Consider the following 27,202-nt stretch of genomic DNA (forward strand, 5'->3'; position numbering starts at 1 on the left):
ATGTTACTTCAGCAGGGAGTCGGCTCTTGTGTCCTGCGCCGAGGTGGAGAGTGGCTACCGTCCCTCAGGTGGATCTTCACTTCCGCCCCGCTCACTCAGCCCCGTTCCCCACTCGTTCGTAGCCTCCTCATGGTTTGGAGGCGGCTCCGTCTCAGTCTCATTCAGTCCCCTCCCAGCTGTCAGGAGGAGATCGATCGCCAGCCGCTCATCTGGAATGGTCAGGTCAGAGATGCCGAGGGCCTTCAGTTGGGGGAGAGATCACATATCAGGTGGGACGGCTGGATGAGGGGGCCAACCCGGTCCCTTCGAGTTTGGAGGGATACGTACAGACATCTGGAGATGGCTGATCTTGCAGACGCAGCTGGAGGTGCACGTGGAGTCCAGGCGAGACGCACGGAGATCAACGGTGCGATCCCAGCTGCTTGGTTGGTTCCACCTGAGCCTCAGGTCCTCATGCCTGGTGACACGCGCTGGCTGGGATAGTTCACCCCCCGTGGCATCCCACTGGTGGTCGCAGGACGTATGGATGGCTCCTCTATCTCCTTCTTCGCGGTTTCAGGGGATGGACGACTCAGGAGAGAGGATGCGCTCATCGACCCCCTACTCCCGTGGCAGAGGGTTAGGGTCGTAGGCCTTTTGGGGAAGGTCTGGCGTACCGACCCTAGTATCGAGCAGGACCAGTTGCAGCTTTGGCGTCTTTGGCTCTGGGAGGGGCGGGCCTTGTCAGAGCTTGATTGGGACCCAGGAGAGTGGTGGTGGCCAGAGATTGTGACAGGACAGGGGCCGACTTCCTTCTTCGCCTACAGCACGACTCTGGGCAGGCGAGTTCTCGGGAGGATGCAGAGCCGCCCCCCCACCCAGCGACCTAGCTGGTACGCACAGGGTATTTCCAGGTTCTTTTTGCAGGCATTCTGGAAGGCCTTGTGGGAGAGCTGGCGGCCGCGGAAGATCTCATACTTCCTGTGGCTTCTTGCCCACAAAGGTCTTCCAGTGGGGAGCTGGTTGAGGCAGATAGGCCAGGACGGATGCTGTCAGATTTGCCATGCGGATGAGGAGTCACCAAAACACTGCCTGTGGAGCTGCACTCGCGCCCAGGAAGTGTGGAGGTGGACTTTCGGGCTTCTTACTCGCGCAGCACCAGAGCTAGGATTGATCACTTGGGGCGCGTTCTGTTGGTGCAGCACCGCACCTGGTCTTCATCACTTATTCGAGGCATGCCAGCAGGACCCCACTTTCCTTATCACACAGGGGACGTGGGGGCCGCTCGAGGGTATCCCACAGCACCTAGCAGAGGCTGATACAGGAGTTCGGGAGAGGCAGCCAGTCTGGGAGATTATCAGCAGCATTACAGGGTGGCACATCTGGACCTCGCGTTGCGCGCAGATCCTCGGTGGCACCTCCTTATCGACTGCCCAGATCATGGCGGAGATTTGGAGTGAGATTATTCATACCCTCAGAGGCCAGTGGGACCAAATTCAGGGAGACTCCCGGGCCGGTCAGGAGAAGCGGAGACGCTTCCTCCGGGCTTGGGACACACAGGGCCTCTTCTTCGAGCAGACTACGCAGGGCCTTCGGTGGCACTACTCACCACCCCGATGGCTGTTCATTCACACTCATCATATCCCTCCGTGAGAGTATGATTTATTATGCTACCTTTTAGGGCTGCGTCTAGTTTGTGAACGCAGCCCGTCAGCTATAAGCTGACCTCTTGTAACTTGTTCTCGAAGTAATATAATTAGCACTGTTTTTTCGGTAAGACCTCGAAGGCAGCTTGGGATATTTTGGAGAGCATGTTTGTAGCCAGAAATGATGCACAGGTCTCTTTCATGAAGAGTGAGCTATCTCACATACATATGGATGAGGATGACTCCACGAATGATCATCTCACCAAGCTCCGGGATTTGAGGGAACAATTGCTGAATATAGATGAGATCATTCTTGATTTAGAGATGATTACCACCACTCTGAATTCTCTTCCTGAGTCGTATCTCAGTTTTCATACCTCGCTGAATTTGTCATTGAGGGGTGGTGGCAATCCTCTCTTTTCATGAGTTGGTAGGACTCTTGTTGCAGGAGGAGCAAACCAGAAAGAACATGGCCACACGGGTTGGCGAGCATGCCATGCTTTCAAAATTCAGGCCTAAAGGGAAAGGGCAGCAAAAGCAACATGCAAATCAGCCTACACATCAACATAAAGCTGATTCCGGACAGCTCTCTCACAAGGCTGAAGGTGATGTAGAGAAGCCAAAGAGAAAGGGTTTTTGTCACTATATTGGTGAATGCAAGAGAATAGCAAAGGGAAAGAAAAAGGATTCGGGTATGGCTGTCTCAGAGGCATCAGCCCGTCGTGTACATGAAGGAGCTGATGTTACAGCCAACTTTGTGGAAGAGGATTATGCCTTTTTGTCTTGCATTTTAGATTTTCACGTGGCTGGTCCAGATACTACAACCACTCTTGAGGATGACTCTTATGCTTTCCTGACTTGCAGCTATGACTCCTCAAAGGATGCATGCACTTTCAGTATCAATGAGACACTGAACACATGGTATTTTGATAGTGGTGCATCCAAGCACATCACTTTTAGGAAGAGTTTTTTTACATCTCTGCATGTACCAACTGCTGAAAAGAGGGTGACTTGAGCAAATAAATCTTCTTATTCAATGTGTGGAGTGGGTGACATTGTACTTACCTCCATGGATGGCACAGATTTCAGAATTTTTGATGTTCTTTATGTGCCTAGAATCAAGAAGAATTTACTTTCAGTGTCCTTGCTCAAACGAGGAGGCTTTTAGGTCATCTTTGAAGATGCCTAGTGTGCAGTGCAGTAAACACTCTCACTGCTGCCATGCAGAATGCGGAGTTATGACATGCCAAGTGTGGACACATGAGTTATGGCAGCTTGATGACACTTCAGAAGCATGCTATGGTTGATGCATTGCCTCCTTTGGAGTCGCCGCCTCAACATGGCTGTGAAGGGTGCATCCTAGATAAGATGCATAGATTTTCCTTTAAAAAGGATGGTGCAGTACAAGCTGTTCCGAAATTACAGCTCATACATAGTGATGTCTGTGGTCCCATGAGGACACCTGCTTTGGGTGGTTATCTGGATTATGTCACATTTATAGATGACTACACAAATTACACTTGGGTCTATAAGGCTTACCCCTCAGCAAAATGGCAAAGCTGAGCGGAAAAATAGAACTCTTATGGAGATGGATAGATGCATGCTCACTAGCCAGAAGTTGCCTCACGGATTCTGGCTCGAAGGGCTCATGTGTGCCAATTATGTTTTGAATCACAAAGGCTTTGAAGACAATCACTCCCTACGAGGCTTGGCATGGGAGAAAGCCTTCAGTGGATCTGTAGAGGATTATTGTTTGTACAAGCATAGTGTGTAGGAATTTTCTCATTTCCCAATTCCACATATGTGCCTTTCGACATTTATTTTGGAAGCTATAGAACACTTTCAATCCTCCCAGAATCCTCCTCTCTACACGTGCATTACATTTGTAGTTGTCCGTGAAATCCAGTCCTCGATATATATATGTGTTGACCTTTTGCAAGGGCTCTCCTTTTGAAAGTGGCATCCACCTATTTATCACATATCTCAATCACCATTACTTTTGTCTTATCTGTATTGACCTACATTCCCGAGTGTCTACAGAATTCTCTCAGTGCATCCAAATGTGCTTGCAAGTTCTCCTTGCTCTTTGCAAAGAATACCACTTCGTCTACACAGATAAGCATTAGCGAAGCATATCCTTCAATCTGCACATGCTCTTTGCTATGTATTCTCATCCACTCTTCCAAATCTCATTGATAAAGAGGGAAAAAAGTGTTGGTGTGAGAGGGCAGCTTAACCTCTATGTCATTGCTTATGATAGCTTTTCCTAGGTGGATTTTTAGGTATCATAGTGCCTAGATGAATTTGTCCTCGCTCAAGTGGAGAAAGCAATCTTTGTAGAAGGCCATCTTGGTCGCGTATGGCTGGTGGGGTGGTCTGTCCCTATCTTGTGGGTGTATACTTCCCATACATTGTCCCATATTGTTTTATGAATCTCCTATTAAGTTTGTCACAAAAAAGGGTCATCTAGAGAATACCGGTATGGGGGTAGATGATCGACAGAGATACCATGTGGATGCTCGTGCATATGAGCATTGCTGATCCCCTGAGCTACAGGTTGCATTGATTATGACAAGGCTCTTCATGGTAGTCTCTATTAACACGCATCCATCCATCCCAACTCTTTTGTCTAGATATGTAATGATTTGGAATGAAGCATATGTGAGAAGAGTTTCACTGCAAACTCTGTTTGTATGTGATATATGCAGCAACATGTGTTTACTATTTCTAAGCTTGCATTCGAAGAAGTATTTCAGCTTCTTGAGGGATCATTAGTCAATATGTGCACTTGTAACCCCTGTGCTGTTTTGATATCGGCACCACATCATTTGCATACAATAAGATGGGTATGACTGACCTTGCTTGCATTGATCCTCCCCTGTGTTGTGCACATTCTGCTATAACCCTCTTATACAACACCATGACTGCCCAAATAACATCAAGTGTCATTAAAGGTCGAAGTCATGCGATAAGTTAAGCTCAAGGTACTGAGTTGAATGCCTTCAACAAGTTGACATTTCATGCGATAGGTCAAGCTGAGTCGAATGTTTTCAGGAAGTTGACATTTCTTCCACTAAATATAAGGGATCACTACTATCATAGCAGCATGGATCCACAGAGAGAGTTGACACGATGAGAGGTATAGAGACCACACCCAATACGGAGAGGGACCAGAGCACACACGATAAAGGTCAGGCCTATCTTTGCTCTCCTCAAAGGGGACCACCATAGACGCAGGTCATCACCTTCGATACAGCCCATTGGATCCAGAGGTCGAGACGACCACGTCACTTGCCACATCACAAGACAGCTCAAAAGACATAGATCCAAGATATTCTCGCGGCCCACCCAAGAGCCAGCATAGTGCCAGGTTTCGATTTCCGAGTCTCAACTTTCGATTTATGAGTCTCAGCTTCAGTTTGTGTTCTGAGCTTTTGTTCAGCATAGGCTAGTTTTCAGTAAGGGCCGTAGCGTGCCCTTTGCTTCATCCCTTCGAGGATTGTATGAGCTACCTTTTGCTTTGATTTACTGTCCCCTAGGCCCACGAGGCCTCTTGAGGACATTAATCCCCCCCCCTTCTCTCTCTCTCTCTCTCTCTCTCTCTCTCTCTCTCTCTCTCTCTCTCTTTCTTTTCTTAGACCGCTTATCTGTGTTGAGGCCGAAGGAGGAGCACGCACAGCACATGTGGGTGCGGTTTCAGCCACCCAATACATGACACATCTTTATTGCAGTATGTTATGTCCCTCCATCTACATCATCATATACGCATGAAGTCACAACAAAGAATTGTAGGCCATATGAGACGATATACGATGACATCATAGAGCTTCCCAGGCAGGAAGAGGTACTCCTTCTAGGTGATTCCATGCACACATAGGGAGCAGGCAGGTGGAATTGCTCAACTTTGAGTTAGACCCCCTCCCACCTTGCTGTCTGGATAACCAGCCTAGGTGAGGAGCTTTGAGCTAAGTTTGCAGCCTATGTTTGCCCTCCTTCACCTCCTATAGAGAGGCCCGAGTGTAGGTACACTGCTGCTCCTTCCTTCTCTGTGAGAACTGCTCTGAGTGGATGCCAAAATAAGGTTGAGTGCCTCTCCTTTTATAGGCCCCAGAGGCCCTGTAGATAACTGACCCCCTAGGGCAAAATGGCTGACCCTAGGGGCTGATTGAGCTGCCAAACCAGCCGACCCTGCTGGTCGGCCTGGTTGGCTGGCCTTACAGGCCTATAAAGGGGTTTGTGCTGACTAGCCACGTGGCTTCCAGCCACAGTTGCTGGCTGGTCCAGCCCACATTAGGGCCCCATTTCCTACCCAAACAGTGCTGTGTCTGCTGGTTCCACTTCCTTCTGCAGCAAATCCATGACCATCTAGGTCCCCTTCAAGCCTTGGGTTTGTCCCGTTCTCATCCTTACAGCTTGATGACATCAGCACGGACCTTATTCCTGCCGCAATCCCTGTGCAATTAAGTCCTCTTCCATCGTGGACATCCCCTGGGCCTTGCCATGCCAGATTTGCCCTCCATGGTGGTGTCCAATTGCAAGGTACATGCTTTCTCTCTCTACTTCCCACATGGGAGCCCATGTGCTGCCCATGTGGCAGCCCCATACTAAATCCTATTCTACGGTCCACCCCCCCAATGCACTCTTGATATGGGGGCTCACAGGTGGGGAGGTGACCAACCCTATTCCAACAGTCCGTCCGTACGTGAATATAGACTGCTATAAACCCATGTACTATGGGTAATCCTCTTTCTAGGCTTTGGTGCCTCTTAGTGAATACTATGAGATCTGGTGGAATCCATGTACTATGGGTAATCCTTACTATGAGATCTGGTGGAACCCATGTACTATGAGTAATCCTCTTTCTAGGCGCTCGTGCCTCTTATTGAATACTATGAGATCTTTCGCTCAGAAAGTCTTTGTAAAGCTGCTTGGCGAAGATCACAAAGTCGCATTCGTTTTCCAGAAAGCAAGTGACAAAGCATTGGTGGTCCCATAGGCTGTGTATCCCTATCTTGGATAATGAACTTGCCATCCCTATATACACTCCACTTCCCCTTTCCCCTGGCTTCCATGACCCCTTTAATGCCCTCTTTGTGATGGTTCTATTTGCACGTGTGTTCAGGTCTTAGTTAATGAAGACTGGAGTGCCTCTCAAGGTCACTCTTTTTGTTAAGATTTGCAGTCTTACGAATTTATGCTTGAACTTGACAATGAGGAGCTTCGCCCTTGTCTTATCCTTTCCAACCCTTTATGCATTCTTAATCTGAATTTTATTCGCCTCAACGAATGCATGCATGAACTCCTTGGCTATTTTCAATGGGCTGATTGCATCCTCTCCCCTCCCTACCATCTTGAGATTCAGAGCTTTCTTGAATGAATCTCATGGGTTTTGCCCTTAACCATCCATGACCAAGGTTGAGTCGCCTTGGAGTGCTTCTCTATCTTGGCTGTTATTTTTTCCTATATCTTCTTGAATTCTCCAAGAATCGCACATGGTCGGTCTTAAGCTTATTTTAAGTGCAATATTTTCATCTCTCAGTATTTGCAATGTCTTGGCATCCTTTCCTCTTGCATCTCAAGTTAAGGGGTTTTATGGCTGGAGCGTAGTCTTCTACTCGAAAGAGAGAGAGAAACGGGGGTGCATCTATCGTGTTGTGCTGTTTGTGTCCCGTCTCTTGTGTTCCCTGCTACCTCTGGCTCCAATCACTAGAAAAGAAGTCTGTGACATCCTCTGGCTGGACACTGGTGGACTCTTGGTCTCGTCTCTGCACTTGGAGGAGTCGGTCTCTATGTCGGTGGGCTTGGAGGAGGAAACCGCCATGCCTCTTTGATCAACGGCGGGCCAAGAAATGTAAGAGTGATCCTTGAATAGACATTGATGCCATCCACGGATCTCATAGTACACAGGGATAGAAATCTACGGGTCTCATAGTACACATATTTCTTGAATAGATATTGATGCCATCCACGGATCCCATAGAAATCTAAGAGTGGTCCTTGAAAGACATTGATGACATCCACGGATCTCATAGTACACAGGGTATCGGCATGCAAAGTGCTCCTTTGGAATAACTTTATGTAAGAGACAAACTGCCTTCTATAGTTCAGGTAGCTCTTCTCTACTAAAAGATTATTGAACTTTCGATTCCTTCGTTTCCATGTAAAGATAATTACCCTCACGGGTGCGTTCCGAGGACGGCAGATTACTTTGGCTGGGCAGAAGTGGGCACTTTTTCAACCTCTTGCATGTGGCATAGAATGAAGATCAGTCTGCCGCATGGGGTGCCCTTTGCTTGTCCGTCTCAGTCCGTAGCTGGTGAGAGAATACTCAGAATTGCCAAGTCGAAATCCTCACCGCATGCAGGAGATGGATCTGAGTAATCGATAAAACCTTCATCTGAGATTTGCAAGGAGTGATCTGTGTAAAAGATGATTTACGGAAAGCTCGTTGGATGCTAGCTAGGCCATGTATATGTGGAGCTGTAGGCGGTCCTCTCTGATGATGTGGTTCACATTGTGATAGGTGAGTGGAGTGGATGGGGCCTCAAGGCTATAGTGAAACGGTGGCAGCCTGTCAATATGGAGTTCAGGCCTGAATGACGAGTCCGAGGAACAAACATGAAAAACTCAGTGTGTTGGGAGTAGGTCCTGTTATGCCATGCTATAGGCCAGGTATCATGTGTCAATGAGTAGCCTAAGCTTTGCATGAGCCTGACTAGCATCCCACAAAGAGTCCTGATGTCTCTGGAAGATATCCGAGAGCTCATGTTGGTGTCTGTGACTCCTATTTGTAGGGTGTACTTGTGGGTGGTGAGGGACTGCTTGCCGTCTAGATGATGCAATAATAGTATCCCGAGGCTTGCATAACCTGAATCCAAACTCTTGCTAACTAGGCTTTTTGGAAAGTCAGGGTTGCAGTCACGATGTCTTCCAATCACTTCTTCCCCTGTGAAGAACTTTGCGGTCTCTTGCTATCGGGTCTGGATCCCATGGTGGGCCTCGTAAGTGTAGACCTGAGTTGGGTAACCTCATATACAAAGAGTGCGACACATCTTTGTTGCGACTAATAAACGACTCTGCCCATATTCGTGTATCCATGGGTGAAGAGACAGTAATATCTCCCCGGATCTCAGTGTGTTTGGGGCATCACATCAAGACACGCTTCTCTGTCTCCACCTCTTGTGTGTTACAGAGAGTACATAGCCTTGGATTTCTACTGTCTCGTGTGAATTGCATAATCCCGCAAATGAGAAGGAAATGAAATTCACAGGTTTTGTGGCAGGAACAGCAGTTTGGTCCATGCAGGATGATAGAGATTGTCTTTCCAGTGGTTCCTCGGCATAAGATGCTTTTGAATGCAGGGGGAGCTCATATGCAAGCTGAAGTTTCTTGATCTTGTGCTTCTATTTCGGATAGGACAGCACATTCTTCCTCTGTATGTGATGCATCTTTTGTTGTCCAAGAGATTGGTTACCCTGTATGGTACTCGAGAGAGATGCCCCCTGACATGTGACTAATGCAAAGAATGGGTTGAAAGCATCAAACCACGTCCTTGAGCGATTGACGTCTCTCATGATATCCCAGGAATGAAAGATGTAATGATCTTGTGCTTCTATTACAGATAGGACAGCACATCCTTCCTGTGCATGTGATGCATCTTTGTATTTGCAAAGAGAGTGCTTACCATGTGTGTTACTTGGGAGAGTCAGTCGATTGATAGCAGAGAATGGGTTGAGAGCATCAAACCTTGTCCATGAGCTAATGATGTCTCTCATGATATCATAGAAATGGAAGATATACTGATTCGTTTGCGAAATAACAGATCTATTATTTCTGGTATATTACTGATTTTGAAATTTCACCTAATTGTTCATATGAACAAAATGCATAATTAAAGATCCAGAAAGGGCTACACACCATCCGTGATTGACACCTATGATAGAGGGCTTTATAAGCTTAATACTGAGCCTAAAAGGTAGCATGCATTGGCTATGTCTATATCTACCACTGGTGCTCTATGGCATGCTAGATGGCAAGGGTATAAATGAAGTGCACATTTTGCCTATTGTTCTACAATCAACTTAGCTTTAGGAGTATATGATGATATGCCAATGGATGCAAGCATTATTTTGTGCAGGAAATGCATTTACGGAAATGCATAGATTTTTGTCTACATATTGCAATGCTGTATTAGAATTTAAAAACCATATTTAAATGAATGGAGGCTGTTAATCATTTTTAAAATGCAAGGGAGTCAATGGTGTATTCTTTTTAAGCTGGACAATATCAAGAGACTTGTTCATATGTTGTACAGCAGCTCATTTTGTGCCAATATGTTGTACAGCAGCTCATTTTGTGCCATCCGTTGCCATTCTTTTTGGGAAATATTTCTGCTGCTAACATTTGAAACGATGTAGGAGATGATAGAGATCAAGCCTTTGGTAGTATGATTGACTGTCGTTAAACTTTGAATTTGTGAACTCAGTTTAATGGCATAGTATGTAATGAGACACGTAAGACTTTTTAATGACTGCACAGTGGGTCTTTTCCCTGAAACTTGTCTGTCTTCTTTTGGACCAGGTTAAAAAAATGATGCTTTTTGCTGCAAGCAGAGCAGTGAAGGACTTGAAACTCTTGACATCAACTGAGAGGTAGCATTTTCTTCTTTTTTTCCATGGATTGTGTTTTTAATAGTTTTGAGTTTTTTCTAATTGACCGCAGTTGGGTCTCTGGACAGCAGAGAGTCGGGAACTGAGGGCTCATGTGTCAACTCATTAGGATCAGAAAATGCAGAGAGAATTAATAGGAGAGAGTGTGAGGAGAGCTAAGATTATGCTTGTATTGAATTATATTCTTTTCAAGGGAGGTTTGCCTTTGTAAATTACAGATATGGCAGATATGGACTTTTGAAATTTTATCTTCAGGCAAGTCATCAGGTCTCTAAAGTAGCGTCATTCCATGTAGATTGCAGCTGTCTGATTGCATTATTTGCTTTTGGCTTATGAGGATGTTAGCAATGTTCATTAGTGCTCTATTTCCATCAATGCAGAGTTGCTTCCTATCCTTCTAGGATATGGTAGTAGCAATCTGATTGCATCAGATGCTTGGCTTAAAGGAATGAAAGCAGCTGAATGTGTTATATAGTGGAATGAGATGTTTTTTATTTTCATCAATGCAGAGGTACAGCGCTTGCAGATTGTGTTCCTAGTATGCTATTCTGCATAATGGTGTCAGGTAGCAGATACATCCATTCATAGCCTAGGTGACATCTAAGGTCAGTTAACCTTCTTTATTGGATTGGCTGCAGTGACGATGGCTTGCTTAAAATGGAACATTAAACCTCCATTTTGGAATCACAACCCAGCATTTGCGAACGATGATGCTGAATTTGTTACATGACCAATTAGAAGATTGCAAAGGGAGCATGGCTATTGCAAAAGCTTTGCACATCTTGTATAATAGTGCTATGACAATGTAGCAGCCCCCACATCATAAACATTGCGAGGATTGCATATTCCACAATTAACTTTCGCAAATACTGCACCACCAATCAGAAAATGGAATATCATGCCCAGTATCGCTTTCGTATTGCAAATATCAGTCGCTATTCTTGCAATATTTAAAATGTCCACTCCACAACCTTATGTAATGCAATTAGTATCTTAAGGTTTTTAAATTGTAGCTAGATTTTATATCAATCATATGGCATAGATGGTATATTGTTATGAGATAAAGTGAAAAAGCCATGGTTATGACCATGATTGGCACAAGGCACTTGAATACCATAATGTCAAACTAGCTTTGGTGTGATACTAGGTGTTAATTTTGTTCCAAGAAAGGTTGAGTACTTAAAATTGGATTACAAGTAGAAGCTCTAATGTAAGCTTGTAGGATAGTGGACACATTCATATGATTGTGATGAAATATAAAGAGGTGAATGGGTCAAATAGGCGCTCTCGTCCCCCTCCCCTTTCCTAAGTGAGAAAAAAACCAATATTAAATAATTAGTCGACGAATACAAGTTAATCAAAAGGACTAGGATGTAAGAAATAAGAGTGTTTGTGGAAGGACTACGATGGAAGAATATAAGTGCACTAAGGCACGATGTGTTCGCTATGATAAGGATAAGGGTTGGAATAAAGTGAGAGAAGCAATGGAAATGCTCTACTTTAAGTGAGTGGAGACTGTCCAATTGAATAAAATTTTGTAAAGCATTGGGAATGTTGTACTTTAAGTGAGTGGAGCATTGGGAATTGATACATTGTCATGAAATATATTATAAATATTACATCATCACATATTCATATCAAAATTCTCATCACAGAAGGTTGTATTTCCTAATAATCACATATGATGGCAAAATATTTAGGGGTAAAGAGGGGAGGGCTTGAATTAAATGAAAGGGAAGAGAGGGGGGGGAGGGGGCTTGAATTAAACAAGGGGGGAGGGGGACATTAAAGAGGCAAGGATTTGGTGAGATTGGGGGGGGGAAGGACCACTTATGAAGGGCATTAAAGAGAAAAGAACATCCCAAAAGGGGAGGGGATGGGGGAGGATTTATAATACTACTAAAGGAAAGGGATATACAATATTACTTTATAGCTTAGTGGTAGGGCTTACGCATGGAAAAAAGAAGGTTTTGGGTTTGCATCTTTTCTTGAACAATTAGGGAAGCCTCTCCTAGGACATAGTCTGCATAAAATGAATTTAGCCATGGAGTAAAGGTTAATTAATGCTTAAATAAATTAAGCTATAGAGAATCATAGGCTAATTAAAGCATAAATAAATTAAGCCATAGAGAAGCATAGGTTAATTCAGCCTCTGTGCACCATAACTAGTTAATTAATGGGTTCGAATAGGAGAGGAGAACATGAGAGATGAATGGGTCAATATGTGTCATGGGGTGTAACGTATATGTACAACAAAAGGATCCATATACATATGACTCAGAGCATTACATGATAGACTTTCACAATGTTAGAAATGACTTGAGGGCTAGTACATGTGACACGCGTAATGAAACACACGTGACTATAGATAGAGACTTGAAAAAGGTCTATGGACATGACATGAGGGGTGGCCTTGAGAAGATAGCTTGAGATATGGGTGTAAAGACAAAGGTAGAAGAATCCCCTTGCTTGGAAATGCAAATATTGGTTTCTATGCTTCTCCCATTTGGTGTCTATTTTCAAACATGGTATTGCTATGTATGAGTGAGTATCTCCTCCTCTCCCTAAACACACCTTTTCTCCTTCTCTCTCTCTCTCTCTCTCTCTCTCTCTCTCTCTCTCCCCTCTCATAGCCGCCTCACCCTCGATCGCCTCTCCCTTACCCCTCGCCCACCCTCAACCTATCTTGCCTCTTTTAGTGTTGCTAAGCACAACAATATCACAAGAAGTTGAAAGTTTAAAAAAGTGTTGTTAGTAAGCTCCAACAAGCAGGTAGCAATTGGGTAAGTCGATAATCTTAGTTTAGTTTAATTCGTAGGCTCTAGGCTCTCTAGTTCAGTTCATAGGCCATTTCTTTTGTGTCACTTTTTCACTTTGTAGCCCATAGGTAAAGTTTCCATCTTAAACCTTGGTTGGGCTGAACCCTTGGTCTAACTTAGAGGTTAGGTATAGCATTGGAGTACTTGGGTTAAGGTAGGGCAATATGGAGCTTCCTAAGATAAAGTCTTTTGCTACTTTAACTTGAGTAAGAAAGCCTTATATTTTGCCATTGCAACATTATTGACACCCATTCCTATGTAAAGAAAGACTCATTTTAGGGAGAGGGTCATCATAGACGCATAGGATCAAATCTACTACAACAAGAAATCAGAGAGCTCAAGCTTAAGCTTGTAGCAAAGTGTAGGATATGGAGAGTAATGGGAAGTAGGAAATTATTGCAAAGGCCATACATAAGGAATGCAATCTCCACTAGTGCCAATACTTGTCTCCATAGTTAAAGGATATGATCATCGAGCAATCAACCAAGAAATGGATGCTAATGCTAGCAAGCACGTCAACAGAGCAGATCTCTATGTGTAGGTAAAAGAGTATGAAACTAGAGCATGCAATAGGATAATCTTGTGCATTGGGGGGTTGAAACATGACAAAGATAGAGATGAAATAATCGCATATTTTAGAAGTACCACGAATTGAAAGGGACGAAAATGATATATATAATATTAGTCAAAATAGCAGACAAGCACATGTCTACATCAGAGGGAGAGTAGCAAGAGTTAAGATCCTTGGATAATCACATAAGTTGAAGGGTACAAAGATTTTGATATTTGAGGAGCTCACTCCAGTCTAGCTCAAACAAAGAAATATTGAACTCACTAAAGTAAAGGAAGCACACAAAGCAGGTAAATGGATAGTGTATCCAGATGGACAAGCATTGATTAGAGACTTCAAATTCAAACCCAAAGACACTTATTCTTAGACTAATGTTACAAAGGCCACCTTATGATAGCTAGAATGTAGCTATGTCTTATCATGATTCGGGAGGAGTTGAGCCTTGTGTAGTTCTTCAAATTAAGTTACAAACTTTTTGGTGTTTGTAATTTATCTCGTACACTCTTGAGACCTTCCGCAGGCGGTAATCGCTCTCTCTCTCTCTCTCTCTCTCTCTCTGTCTCTCTCTCTCACACACACACACACACACACACACACACACACACATGTTTTATATACTTTACAAACACACATTGGTCCCCATACCCCCGCCCTCACTCCCCACTTATGAATTACACAAAATGACCCCTCCACTTGAAACCTTCTTTTTAATACATCCCCTCCCTTTCTTTTTTTGCCTCTATCCTTAATTGAATTCAATTGTGGTACTCCTTCTAAGAACATTTTACGGTTTCTTGATTTAAGCAATATAAGAATTATCAATAATGAATTGTTTCCTTGGAGTTGTACCAATAATAATCATTGAGGTTCACTATCTTTTTTACATTTCCCCCTTCTTTCTAGTTTTAGTCTTTGATTTCTGGCAGCACTGCTTCCCTCCACTCCACCTTTATTTGTTTTTGAATTAAAAAAATGTGGGATTGCTTATTTTAAACATAAGGTTTTGTTTCTCTCTCTCTCTCTCTCTCTCTATATATATATATATATATATATATATATATATATAACCCTAATTGTGTTTAGCTTTTTATTAACACACACACTTACTACCATCCGTCTTTCCTATTACTATAAACTTAGTGAATTTCCATGTGCCACTTAAAACACAGCCCTTGTAAGCAACCCTTTTCTTGAACCTTATGAAACTTTATCCTACTTTATTTACGTGCAATTACTCCCCCTTACCGATGATCTTCTCTACTCGGCTCCGTCACTTCATCTAGCTTTCTGGTCCGCCTTGATGGACTACCATCGTAATGGCTTCCACCGCGCACACTCTCCTCCCTTACGTAACGCCTTGCAAGTGCTCCACTCGTTGTCCGCTACGTAAGGCTACTCTCTTCCACTTTTTAACATTTACTTTTAGGTGTTCTACTGTTGTGACTCATACACTGACTCTCCGTTGTGCCGGCTCCTCCGTGAACTGCTCTTCTACTCACTTTATCTACCACGACCCATACCTCCCAGCACAACTTATTAGCCTCTACGCTACTGCAGCTCCCTTCGAGTGTCACCATTGATGGTACCTGAGCTTACGGGCCTTGTTGCTCCCCGTTTACAACACAGGTGCTCCAACTTTGCCATGGTTCTTCTTCTTTTGGTTGCTGCCTTCTCTCCTCTTCAAGTTGGCTATGTACTGCACGTTCAAGCTCGCCACTCAACTCGCAAGGTCTCCTTCTTCCTTCGCTTGCAGCTGCCAGCACTATGGTTCTCATTGTTGGCAGCTTGGTTGTCCACTAGCAGTGTGTCCGTCTCTTCACCTTTTTGCTTATTTACAAGCTGCTCCTCAGGCCAAACTTATTGTGGGCTTGCTCATTCTTGTCCTCGCTTACTTCCTAGTTCGTCAAAATGGCAGACAAGCATATGTCTGGATCAGAGAGAGAGTAGCAAGAGTTAAGATCCTTGGACAATCCCATGAGTTGAAGGGAACAAAGATTTTGATATTTGAGGAGCTCACTCCAGTCCAGCTCAAACAAAGAAATATTGAACTCACTAAAGTAAAGGAAGCACACAAAGGAGGTAAATGGACAGTGTATTCAGATGGATAAGCATTGATTAGAGACTTCAAATTCAAACCCAAAGACACTTATTCTTAGACAAATGTTACAAAGGCCACCTTATTGATAGTTAGAATGTAGCTATGTCTTCTAATAAATCAGGAGGCGTTGAGCCTTGTGAAGTTCTCCAAATTAAGTTACAAACTTTTTGGTGTTTGTAATTTATTTCGTACACTCTTAAGATCTTCCGCAAATTAAGTTACAAACTTTTTGGTGTTTGTAATTTATTTCGTACACTCTTAAGATCTTCCTCAGACGGTACTCTCTCTCTCTCTCTCTCTCTCTCTATCTCACACACACACACACACACATACAATCCTCTTTATCTCTTTTCTCCTTGCGATTTACCTTTTCCCCTTTAAAATCCTTTGAAACCCTTTTTAAACTACCTCTTCCCTCTCCCTCTTCCAAAATTTCCCCCCACTCTCTCTCTACCCCTCTTCCTCTTTTACCTAATTTCCCCCCAAAAGTACCCTCTCCCTTTCCCAACTCATCCCCCCTCTCTTCCCCTATCCTACTCATTATATTTCCCATAATTTTTTCTTAATCGTCATAGTTTTCTCTGAAATTTTCATTGTCTGATTTTGTCCTTCTCATTCTCTAGCTTAACTACACTCCCTCTAATTTTTGCCTAATTATTTCTCCTAGTTTTCCTTCAATCTTTTCTTTATTTTCCTTAATTTTCCTTACTTTTTTTCTTTTATTTTCTTAACATTTCATTGTTATTTCTTTTTATTTTCCTTTTCTTATTTCTTTCTATTTTCTCTTAATTTCTCCTTATCTTACCACTTCCCTTTTTTCCCTTAATTACTCAAAGTTTTCACTATTTTAAATTGCTCTCCCTTTATTTATTGACTATAACCCCCCCTCCTTTACATTCTTTTCCCTAATAGTTTCCTCTTTTCTCCCAAACCCCACCCCTAACTAGGTCCCTCCCCTCGCCCCCCTTTTCCCTATCTTCTTTATCTCTCTATGTACCTAACCCCCTATCCTTATCCTCATCTATTTACATTGTCAATTCCCCTTGTTCCCCTATTTCTTTTCCCCCTAGCTTTTCTAACTGTACTGCTCCCTACCTAACCATAAGCTAAGCCTTAACCACACAACGCCTCTCCCTGACCCCTCTTTTACTCCTTCATTCCCTTTTTCCCATGCATGGGATTCCCCACCTATGTCCCCTCGACTGTGTTACTCCCTACATCGACTATAAACCAAACTAACTACATAGTCTGCGAACTTCCCCTCTTTAGTTTTCAAGCATCCCCTCAATTTTTGAGCTTCCTGTCTCTATGACTACGGGCTCTACAAACTATTCCGATTGAGTTCCCCGACTAATGCCCAAAAAATTGACTATCCTTACACGACCTCTTTAAAAGCCTCCTTCCACATATCTTCTCCCATTTGCTCCTGTTCATACACCCTGGCTATGATATTTTTGCTTGCTTTTACTACTCACTATGCACTGTTTGTTGGCAGCGCCATTTGCCTTTGCCACCTACAATTGCATTTTTCGCTGCTAACCCTTGCCACTGGTTGTTACACGCACTCCCTCGATTCGCATACTACTATGTTATCCTCGTCGTCCTTGATTTACACTGATGTCCTCGCTGTCCCCAAACTTTGCTACCAACCTTGTTGCCCCGAAGGTCCGTTGTGCCACTCTTGGACACCACCTCTTTAACCCACAGGTCGCATTCTTTCCTTTAATGCATTATGCCACCTCATTTAAGTTCCCCCCCCCCCCCCCCCCCCCCCCGCCCCGCCCTGGCTCTATTTTCACAACCCCCCTTCATTACGTCCTAAACTTATAATCCCCCCCTCTAATTTTTTAGTACTTTATCTTTTCATGTCCTTGATTCTCTAACCTTTCCCCCTTTAGCTAAAATCTCTATTTTCTTAGTAATTCTCCCTCTCCCTCCCTTTTTTACTCTTTCCCCTTTGCCCCTCTCTTTTTTCCCCCTCCCTTCATTACTCCTTATTTAGTTCTTTGTTATTAATTCTTCTTATTCACTTTTTTCTATTACCTTCTTTATAGTTATTTCCCCCTTTATTATGTTTCCCTTTTTTTCTCGTTTCTTTCATTTCTTTATGCTTACCCCTGTAAATCCCATTGTAGTTTAAACATTCGCATAATTCTCTCTTGCCTTATCTCTTTTTAGGCTTCTAATTTCTTTACTCTAACTTTAAATTTTTCTTAAGCGTGATTCTTATTATTTGTAAAGTTAACTTCTAAACCTTATCACATTTGTTTTTCTTTCCCTTCCCCTCTTTTCCATTTTTTGCTTTTCCTAATATTGCAAAACTTTTTAAATAGTCATATCCCTTATCAACCTTCTTTATCTATAAAGCCTATTTTTTTCTCAATTCTCTCTCCTATCATTTTTCCCTCCCTACCTTCTATATGCTCATGACAACTATAATTTTGTCCATTAAACTTAAATTTTCATTCATTCTTTAGAAATGCTTATTTCTTCAATATACCTCCACTTTATCACCCCCATTATTCTCTTAACATAATTCTACACACTTCTAGTGACCATACCATTACTCCATAAAATTTTGCACTCATAATTTTTACAAACTTGCTTAGTAAAGTAGGTGGTTAAGTGTTTATTTTTATTATGACTCCGATAACAACAAGGAAGGGGTGTTTATGACACATGTCTTCCCAACTAAGGTTCAGCTCACCATGTCTTTCTTGTTGGATGGTGGCACGTAGGCAGACTCCCCTTTTCAATAAAAGGGATGCTTGCCAAGACTTATCCAAGCTCAACATTTTCCACAAATTCACTTCTACAAAATGACCTACTTCTGGTTTTCTTTATAAACGGGGTTTCACTAACTTGCAAAAACTTTTCCATTAATGTAATTAGTCCTATTCCATTGTCTAGCTTCGCTCTTTTGTCTTTTCACTATGCAAAGGGGTGTTGTCAAGTCTCCCACATACGCACACACACACATAAAATCCCATTGGATATATTTTCATTCCTAGGGGTTGTTAGCACTTTGATTGTCCATGAGAACATCGTGGACCTTTTCCTCATGGGTACTTTGAAAACCTGGGGAAAGAATGTCGTAATGGTCACTTACTGATATCTTGCACCTTGCTGTACTTTCATAGATTTGATTGAAATCTATAACTTTATGGCATGACCATGATTATGTATGTGTTTTATACGATTTGAGCCTCCTTGAAATGGCTATTGATTGGGAGCCTATGAGGTATGCATTGATCGAGAGGCATTTTGCCTTGAAAATAAATGAGTTGGATGTAAATGGTATATGTTTAGACCCTATAAATGGGTTGGATGTAAATGGTGTGTGTGTGAATATATATATATATATATATATATGTATGTATGTATATGTATATGTATATGTATATATGTGTATATGTATATATATATGTGTGTGTGTGTGTGTGTGTGTGTGTGTGTGTGTGTGTGTGTGTGTGTGTGTGTATGTATATGTATATATATGTATATGTATATGTATATGTATATATATATGTATATATGTGTGTGTGTGTGTATATATATATATATATGTATGTATATATATATGTATATATATATATATATATATATATATATATATATATATATATATATATATATATATATATGTATGTATGTATATATATATGTATATATATGTATGTATATATATATGTATATATATGTATGTATATATATATGTATATATATATATATATCTATTTATGTATATAATTCTCCTCACTTTTAAATCATCAAGAGAGGATGATCCTTTGGAAGGGATCCTGTACTTAAAGATCAAACGCTTATTCTATGAGACACTATAGAAGGAAGTATTATACTTGGGCATTATTATAATGGTAAAGAGGCTAGGATCAATCCAAGAAGAAATACGTGACAACAATGGAGAAAAATGGTGGGATTTTTTACTATCATTTAATGAATATATACGTGAAATGAGTGATGCCTAAGTGCTTGGATAAATAGAGCATTTATAGTTTTGAATTTATGAGACTCTGAGATGCCATGCTAGAGGCAGCATTAAGTGGGAAGCTTGGAGTACTTTGGACACAAGCATCACTGCTCATTGACCTTTTCTTCTCATTGGGGTCCACAAAAAGGGCTTAATAGAAATGTGGTCCACAAAATAGTTGGCTATGTGAGATCTTCCAAGATCTATGTTAGAGAAGTACCCAAAGAGCACAATAACTAGAGGGAGAATCCAAGGATTTCTCATTAATGGCAGTGACAGAGAAAATACACTGGTATAATGTGTACATTTTCCCTCCCCTTCGAATCTTGGTGAACTACTGGTATCACCCCTATACTTCAACGGGGTAGACCCTCATCTTAAAAAATTGGTGTCCCGCATGAGCTGGAGAACTTGAGCAGTTCTACAACCTTATTTGGCACCAAAATACTCCGAATAGTTGCCACCGATTGGAGATGTGAAACATGAGCATGGATGGTGGTGCAAGTTTGTTCTCCATGCTTCTCTAGTGAGCTTGAACCCCCTCCCCAAGTGGGTTAGTAGAGAAAAGAAGGCTGCAGCAACAGATGTTGGAGGAGTGGTAGAGCCCCCCCCAGGTATGACGTTTGAACTGGTGCTAGCTTGCAAAATTTGACCAAAGAAAAAGAAGCTATTGAACCATGGTCATTCTACTTTAGAGCATGTTGAACCAAGTTCATTCTACTTGGCTTCACGTTGAACCATGATCCTTCTACTTGGTTGCCTCCATGCAGCTCGATTGCTTCATTTTTGAACTTATGCTATGTTACCACAAGATATGCATATACTAGTGTATGGTGAAGTGTGCGTTGTGACCTCTTGTTCACGGAGCTCATGGTTTGTCGGAATACTTTGGAAAGCCTGAGTATCCCTTTCTCTGGGTGAGCGTCATGCTTGGAATGACCACAATTATGCCGATGCGTGTATATTGATATCGTATTTCAGCTTAGAAGATAATAGAAGCCTCTAGAGCACAAATGGGTAAGTGCCTGCAATTGTGTTTCACGAGAGATGGAATCTGATGATTTTTGCACTTTTTAGAACTATCTGGAGTGCATCGCACGTCCCTCACCAAGGTTTCTATGCTAGTGTGGCTTGCTTTAGCTAGATGCTTGACTTCCATGGCCATTTTCCATCGCAGAGAAAGTTTTTTCTCAGAGCTCTCTCTCTCAGTTCAAAAAAAATCTATTTTCTCAACTAGCCAGTACATAAGAGTAGTCGAATATTTTCTATACATTGGTTCATGATGAATCAATAGATTGCGATGACCTTCTTGTTGTTCGCAACTACCTAAGGTTCCCCTAGAGTATGACAGGATATGTAATTGTTCCATAAAACCACTCGCTCACGACTCATTTGCACTAAGGAGGTGGAGAGAATGATTTCTCAATTGCACTATCAATATACTATGTGCCTTTACATATGTGAAATTCTCCACACTGCTTTATGAAGAGTAGCTTGCACCGAGCTGCTTGGGATCTACCACTGTTCCCAATCCCGTGTATGAAGATCTCATTCTCAAGGTCTTATACCCTCGAGCCCAATAAGTTTGCATGAGCTCATAGATTTATGGCCATCAATTCTTAAGGATTGACCATGGGTGAGAACTAGCCACTGGTATGTTTCTTGACTGCATGTTGCTTTGGATACACCTCACCACTATGACTAGCTCACGACTAATAGGATCTTAGAAGTCGCTTCGTGAAGTATATCACTGAATTGTGTACTCTACTTTGCTCAACATGATGAGGCCTCCTTACACTACCCTTTTTATAATCAAATCTTCTACTCGGCTGCCCATGCCATTTTTATGCTAATAGATCACACATGCAATTGTGCCACCACGAATGCCAGACACACCATGACTATATTTGTTGAGCTCTTGAGGATGATTTTATAGTTTCTCTGTTTGTGCAAGACTTGATCTGCCAAGAAATTGCTTAGCTCTTGCTAATGAGGATCCATTAGGACATTAAAGTCTGTGCTTCTAAGAGATTCCATGATAGGTGCCATAGACTCCCTAGCATATACATTGAGGCTCTATAAAAAACCGAATGAAGCACTAATGTACAAGATGATAGTCATGCTTATAAATCTGCATATCTCACACGAGAGTTAACTGGTTTGGGTTTTTTATGCTCTGCATGATTCCAACTTTCCCCCACGAATGATTAGATACATGACTTGGTCGATATATATAGATGAATGCTATTCCAAGAAAGGAAAAGGATCCTCAAGATAGAAAGTTGTATCATCCTAAGGTTCAGACATTTCTTACTTGTCTTTCTAACATTAATTCAGTAGGAATAAAAGAATGATAAAGGAATTTTCTTATGGAATAGTACCTTATATTCTGAGAGTATGCTTAGTGCTCTATACTATTGAGTGGAGAAGGAACTCTACCTCTTATTGTAGTTGTAGACTCAAAATCTTTTGCTATTTATGTTGCCATAATTTTTGAAAGAATTAGTGGATCTTTACTATGATTGGTCTTTGGTGAGTTTTGTATATTACTCCTCGTGGTAGTCTCTGACCATGGTCTTTGGTTAATGTCATGGGTGTATTAGAAAACGCTGGGAAAAACCATGTGACCTATTATTGAGTGATATAGCATGATAATATTAATCAACGGTTTTTGTTTGGATAGTGGAGTGAAGAGAATCATGAGGCTTACATTTTTATTACTATAACTGTGATGCCAACACTGGAACTATGGAATATAGGGGGACACTAAGGTTATATTTGGAATTTTTCATCGTGGGCTTTTCCTTTAACTTGGTTGGAGTACCATTAAAATTTGGAATCTTATATATTAGGACTCCTTTATGGCCATGTATCTATGAAAAGGAAATGGCCACAAGAGTCTCATTATAGGCCTTATGTTATTTCAGTAAGAAAAGCTTAGAACTAGTTTGCTGAGCATTATTATGTTACTTTGGGCATATATTGATAATTGGGATTTTATAACACCTCGTTTTCATGGTACTTCCCACTGTTATAATTTTGATGTGTGCATAAATTTAATTGTGATACTAGTAATTGGAAAATGCCAACAGGAAATCAAAGAAAGGTAGAAGGATACTAAGGTTATATCTAGATTTTTTGACCTTGGGAATTCCCTTGGACTTTGTTGGAACACCCATATTTATGGTTTATTTGAGATTCCCACTTATTACTTGGATTTCACTAACATTTTATATGCATTTCTTCACATCTTTAATTGCCCACCTTGGATTACTATTGAATAGTAAAATACCAAGATTTGATTATGCTAATCTAGGTCGAGTGACACGGATAACAACTGTGTGCTGGCATTGAAGCCTGGCTTCCATAGTTTAAATGAATTATTCCAACTTTCATTTGTTTGTGATGGTGCCAGGTGAGTCGACATACCTCTCCATCAGGTTTTCATTAGAAAATCTAAGGCATGAAGACATGGTGTTGGCAACTTCGAGGAGCACTCTATAACATATTTTCTCCAAGTACTGCTAATAAATAAGATCGAACTCTCTATTGGAGACTAGTCATTAGTATCGTTGTACTTTTTGCAATGTACTGACATAAATGTGAGTATTATAATTGACTCCCACTTTGACACCTTGTTAAGATGAATAGTATGATATGGATTATTCTCACTTATGCAGTATTGAGAGATTGGATATTAACATACTACTCTCACTAGGTGTTTGAAAAGGGCAATAGTAGATGTTTGCAATTGATTTACTTTGATATTGAAAACTAGTCCAGTAGTATAGTAGGATAGATGTTTGATAGGATGAACACACACTAGTATACCCATTGTAAGATAAGAAAAATATTATGACTGATGGCTATACTTGGATTGACTTGTTTCAGTTGATTGAAGTTTTAGGTTTGATTGTGGCAGGAGGACTATGGGACCAACCCCTTTCCTTAGTTGCTGCGCCGTGATGCTTGGACCAACATCAAGTTAATGGAAGCATCCATTGGTATGGAAGATTTACAAGTAGATGCAATTCCTCTTCACATATTCACAAAAAGTCTCCATATGGTAGAGGTAATCTATCTCGAAGTGTTAATTATCATTAGAAACATGTTATTTTGATACTTGGGATTGATACCCTTGACAATTGGTTGAGCCTCTTTCACTTGATACACTCTATGAATGTCCCCAACCTACTAGTCTAAGGACTATTCCATAACTATGAAAACTTGGTCACCCTCCATTGACACCCCTTGCCCAGCACAATTTGTAAGCTGCATGTGAATACCTGTGCCACATCATCAAAGACCACCTCTTCTTCACAAAAACTTCGACAAGCTGTAACTTCCAATCCAAGAAGAATTTGCACATGCTCTAAAAAGGAAAAATGATCATCTTTCCGAGCTCTATGCATCTGTCAAGTAAAAATCATTATTAGCAATTAGACACTACCAATATTGAAAGAAATCAATTGGTAAAACCTTTGCAACAAATGACAGATCAAAGCATGAATGCACACATCGCTGTCATAAGCATGCCAAAAGCACAAGTGCATGAGATGACCATAGCATAGAACATGGCATCCACACATAAAGCATCAAGGCACATGGAAGAACAAAGCATCATGCATCAAGGTACATCAAGCGAAGAAGACAACGCCATCAACAACATGTATTGAGAAGCAAAAACCTTGCCACCTTCAGCCCACACATTTGTAAATCAAGCTTGACCACCTGAGAGTAGAGATGAAAGCACCCAGGGGAGGTATTGACATGTAAAAGCCACACTTGACCACCTTATGTAGCAATGCATGCACTAAGGGGAGGTGATGGAATGTAAACTCACATCTGACCACCTTGCGGTAGCCAATAGATCATGGCACCAAGGGGAGGTGTTGAGATATGGTGCCATGAGCACATAGATTAAAGGCTAAGGTATGGTATAAGAAAGAATTAAAGTAGCTAGCCTAGGATGTGGACTACATGATGTGGAGATGTGGATCAAGGATATCCACAAGGAGAGATGTGGATGAGAGGATCCCACAAGTGTTGACTATTCTGAGGGCACTCTCTATATAAGAGGCCTATTATGTATTGTTAAGTACACACATTTACAATAGATTGAGTATTGCCTTCTATGTGTCTCTCTCATGGAGTTTCTTCTATGGTTTGATCCTCCATGATCTTTATGCTCATTGAGTAATAGATTAGGCTAAGTATGATCTGCACTTTGTCATCCCCCCCCCCCCGCCCTTTTTTATTTTCTCTTGAATTCACTTAGATTTATCAAGTTCCCACTTTATTTCTCTACTAGTAACCTTTCTATTAAACTTTACCATCTATTTTTAGCCTACCTTATGATTTATTAGCCTATCTACTACACTTTCCCATCTTTTTTAGCCTAGCTTATGACTCATTAGCCTATCTTTGGCCCTATCAACCTATTTTTTACTAACTCTCATACTTCTTTTTGGCTATCTAACTAATCCTTTTCCCCTTGTACGTCCTATTTTATTTATATGATTAGCTACCACACTTTGTCCTACCATAACCTATTATGCTTCTCTTACACCATGTTTCCCCATCCACACTTATCACACCGTTGCATCTTTCTCACTAACTACATGCTCTCTTCCCCTCCCATAATGCTTGTTACGACTTATTGAAGCAAAACTTGTTTATACAGTCATGCATTCTACAAACCTTTTGCAATTTGTGTACCTCTTGGTTTTTTTGTACAATGTTTAATAGTAGTTTTCTCTTTTGTGTCCATTACCAAAATTGTTTGCATTTCACCACCATGAAATGAGGTTTGTCAAGTCTTCACACACAGTCATGTTTCCCTTGCAACTCTGGATGGTTGCACATGGTACATTTAAGTCATTATGGCTCTTTTACCTCTTGACTCACTTCATTGCTCACTTGAACACTACTGTCTCTCTCACTAAACATTCGAGTTTCACATCTTCAAAAACTATTGTATCCATTTCTCAAAATAGCTCACTTTCCTCTTTTCCTTCCTTGACCTCTTTTCTTTCCCTTCCATGGCATTACGTTCTTCAAGACTTCACTCTGGGTCCTTTACTTTTACTCTTGAAACCCTCACTCAATCTTCTCCCTCACTTCTCTCTCTTTCAACCAATGTACACGTACTTCTATCTCTTTTCGATAGATTGTACGTCATCACACAACTTGTTGTCTCACCTAGTGTGTTGTATCCTAGTGGGGAAAAAGTGGGAGCACACACACACACACACACATACTTACTATCCCTTTTTCCTTTTGATAATACTAGTTATTTTTCTTCCCTTTATAATCCTTCGAAAACTCATTTAAACTATCTTCCCTCTCCCTGAATTCCCTTATTTTCTCCCTCTTAAATTTCCCTAATTTCCCCCAATTTTTTCCTATTTTCTACCCGATTTTCTCCTTATTTGTTCCTACTTTTTTCTAATTTTCCTCCTAAACTTTTTCCTAAATTTTTAAATATATTTTTCCTAATCCCCCCCCCCCTTTTTCCTAGTTTTCTTTATTTTCCTAATTTCTCAAAATTTCCTAATTATTTCCTCTTTTCCCTAATTATTTCGTAGTTTCTTCTTAAATTTTCCTCTTATTCTCTATTTTGTTCTAAGTTTTTAGTTTCCTCTTAAATTTTCTCCTAATTTCTAAAAATTTCCCCTTAATTTTTCTCCTAGTTTCTTCTAAATTTTCTCTTAATTCTCTATTTTGTTCTTATTTTTCTCATTTATTTTTTCTTAATTTCTCTTAATTTTTTTCTTTTCCCTTCTTTTCCCCTATTTACTCAATTTATTCTCTATTTCTATAATTTCTTTCCTGCCCCCCCCCCCCCTCTCTCTCTCTCTCTCTCTCTCTCTCTCTCCCTATTTCTAAACTATTCCTATTTTTCCTACACTCTTGACATCACTCCGTAAAGCAATTTCATTTTTTCTATTTCTTATTCCTAATAATCCTTGATTTTCTTCAAAAAGAACCTTCATTTAAACCCAACCCCCCGCGCATCACATCTCCCCACCATTCTACATTGTTTACAAACTCTTGGCACACTTTCCCACCCCTTAGTCTTCCTATCTCTCTATCTCCCCAACTCCCTGACTACCCACCCTCCAAGCCTATTTAAACCTAAACACCTTTCTCCTCTATCCACCTCCAAACCCGTCACCTATACTCATTACTCCCCTTGTGACTCTGCCTACATCTATGATGTGCACCTACTTATAGTTTGTTGTCCAATACTGCTGCTCATAGGACCTTTATTTATCATGGTAATCCTGCCCTGTTATTTGCATCATAAACTCCAAACAATTAGTTGCCACAACTCATCAGCGTCACCACAAAGCTTTGATAGTCGTGCATGTTTTGCCTTGAATCGTGCATGCTTCACCTCGAACTGCATGACCTTCCATCCATACCCCTT

General features: G+C 41.3%; 1 protein-coding gene across 6 annotated transcripts in view; it reads left to right on the forward strand.

Moving 5' to 3' along the window:
• The window catches only part of LOC147904046 (lysine-specific demethylase JMJ27-like), a 43,360-nt gene extending 32,106 nt beyond the window's left edge, over positions 1–11,254 (forward strand). Inside the window, exons 13-14 of one of the 6 annotated variants that reach the window (XM_087370265.1) lie at positions 10,206–10,276; positions 10,860–11,254. In XM_087370265.1, the coding sequence (XP_087226391.1) occupies positions 10,206–10,276; positions 10,860–10,863 (75 nt within the window). In that variant the 3' untranslated portion in view covers positions 10,864–11,254. The other 5 variants (XM_087370259.1, XM_087370227.1, XM_087370251.1 and 2 more) reach the window with 5 other exon arrangements.
• The last annotated feature ends 15,948 nt before the right edge of the window (positions 11,255–27,202 follow it).

Source organism: Dipteris shenzhenensis, chromosome 3, assembly GCF_047967505.1.
Source record: "Dipteris shenzhenensis isolate YYH24624 ecotype China chromosome 3, Dip_SZ_1.0, whole genome shotgun sequence".
In the NCBI taxonomy this organism is placed as follows: domain Eukaryota; kingdom Viridiplantae; phylum Streptophyta; class Polypodiopsida; order Gleicheniales; family Dipteridaceae; genus Dipteris; species Dipteris shenzhenensis.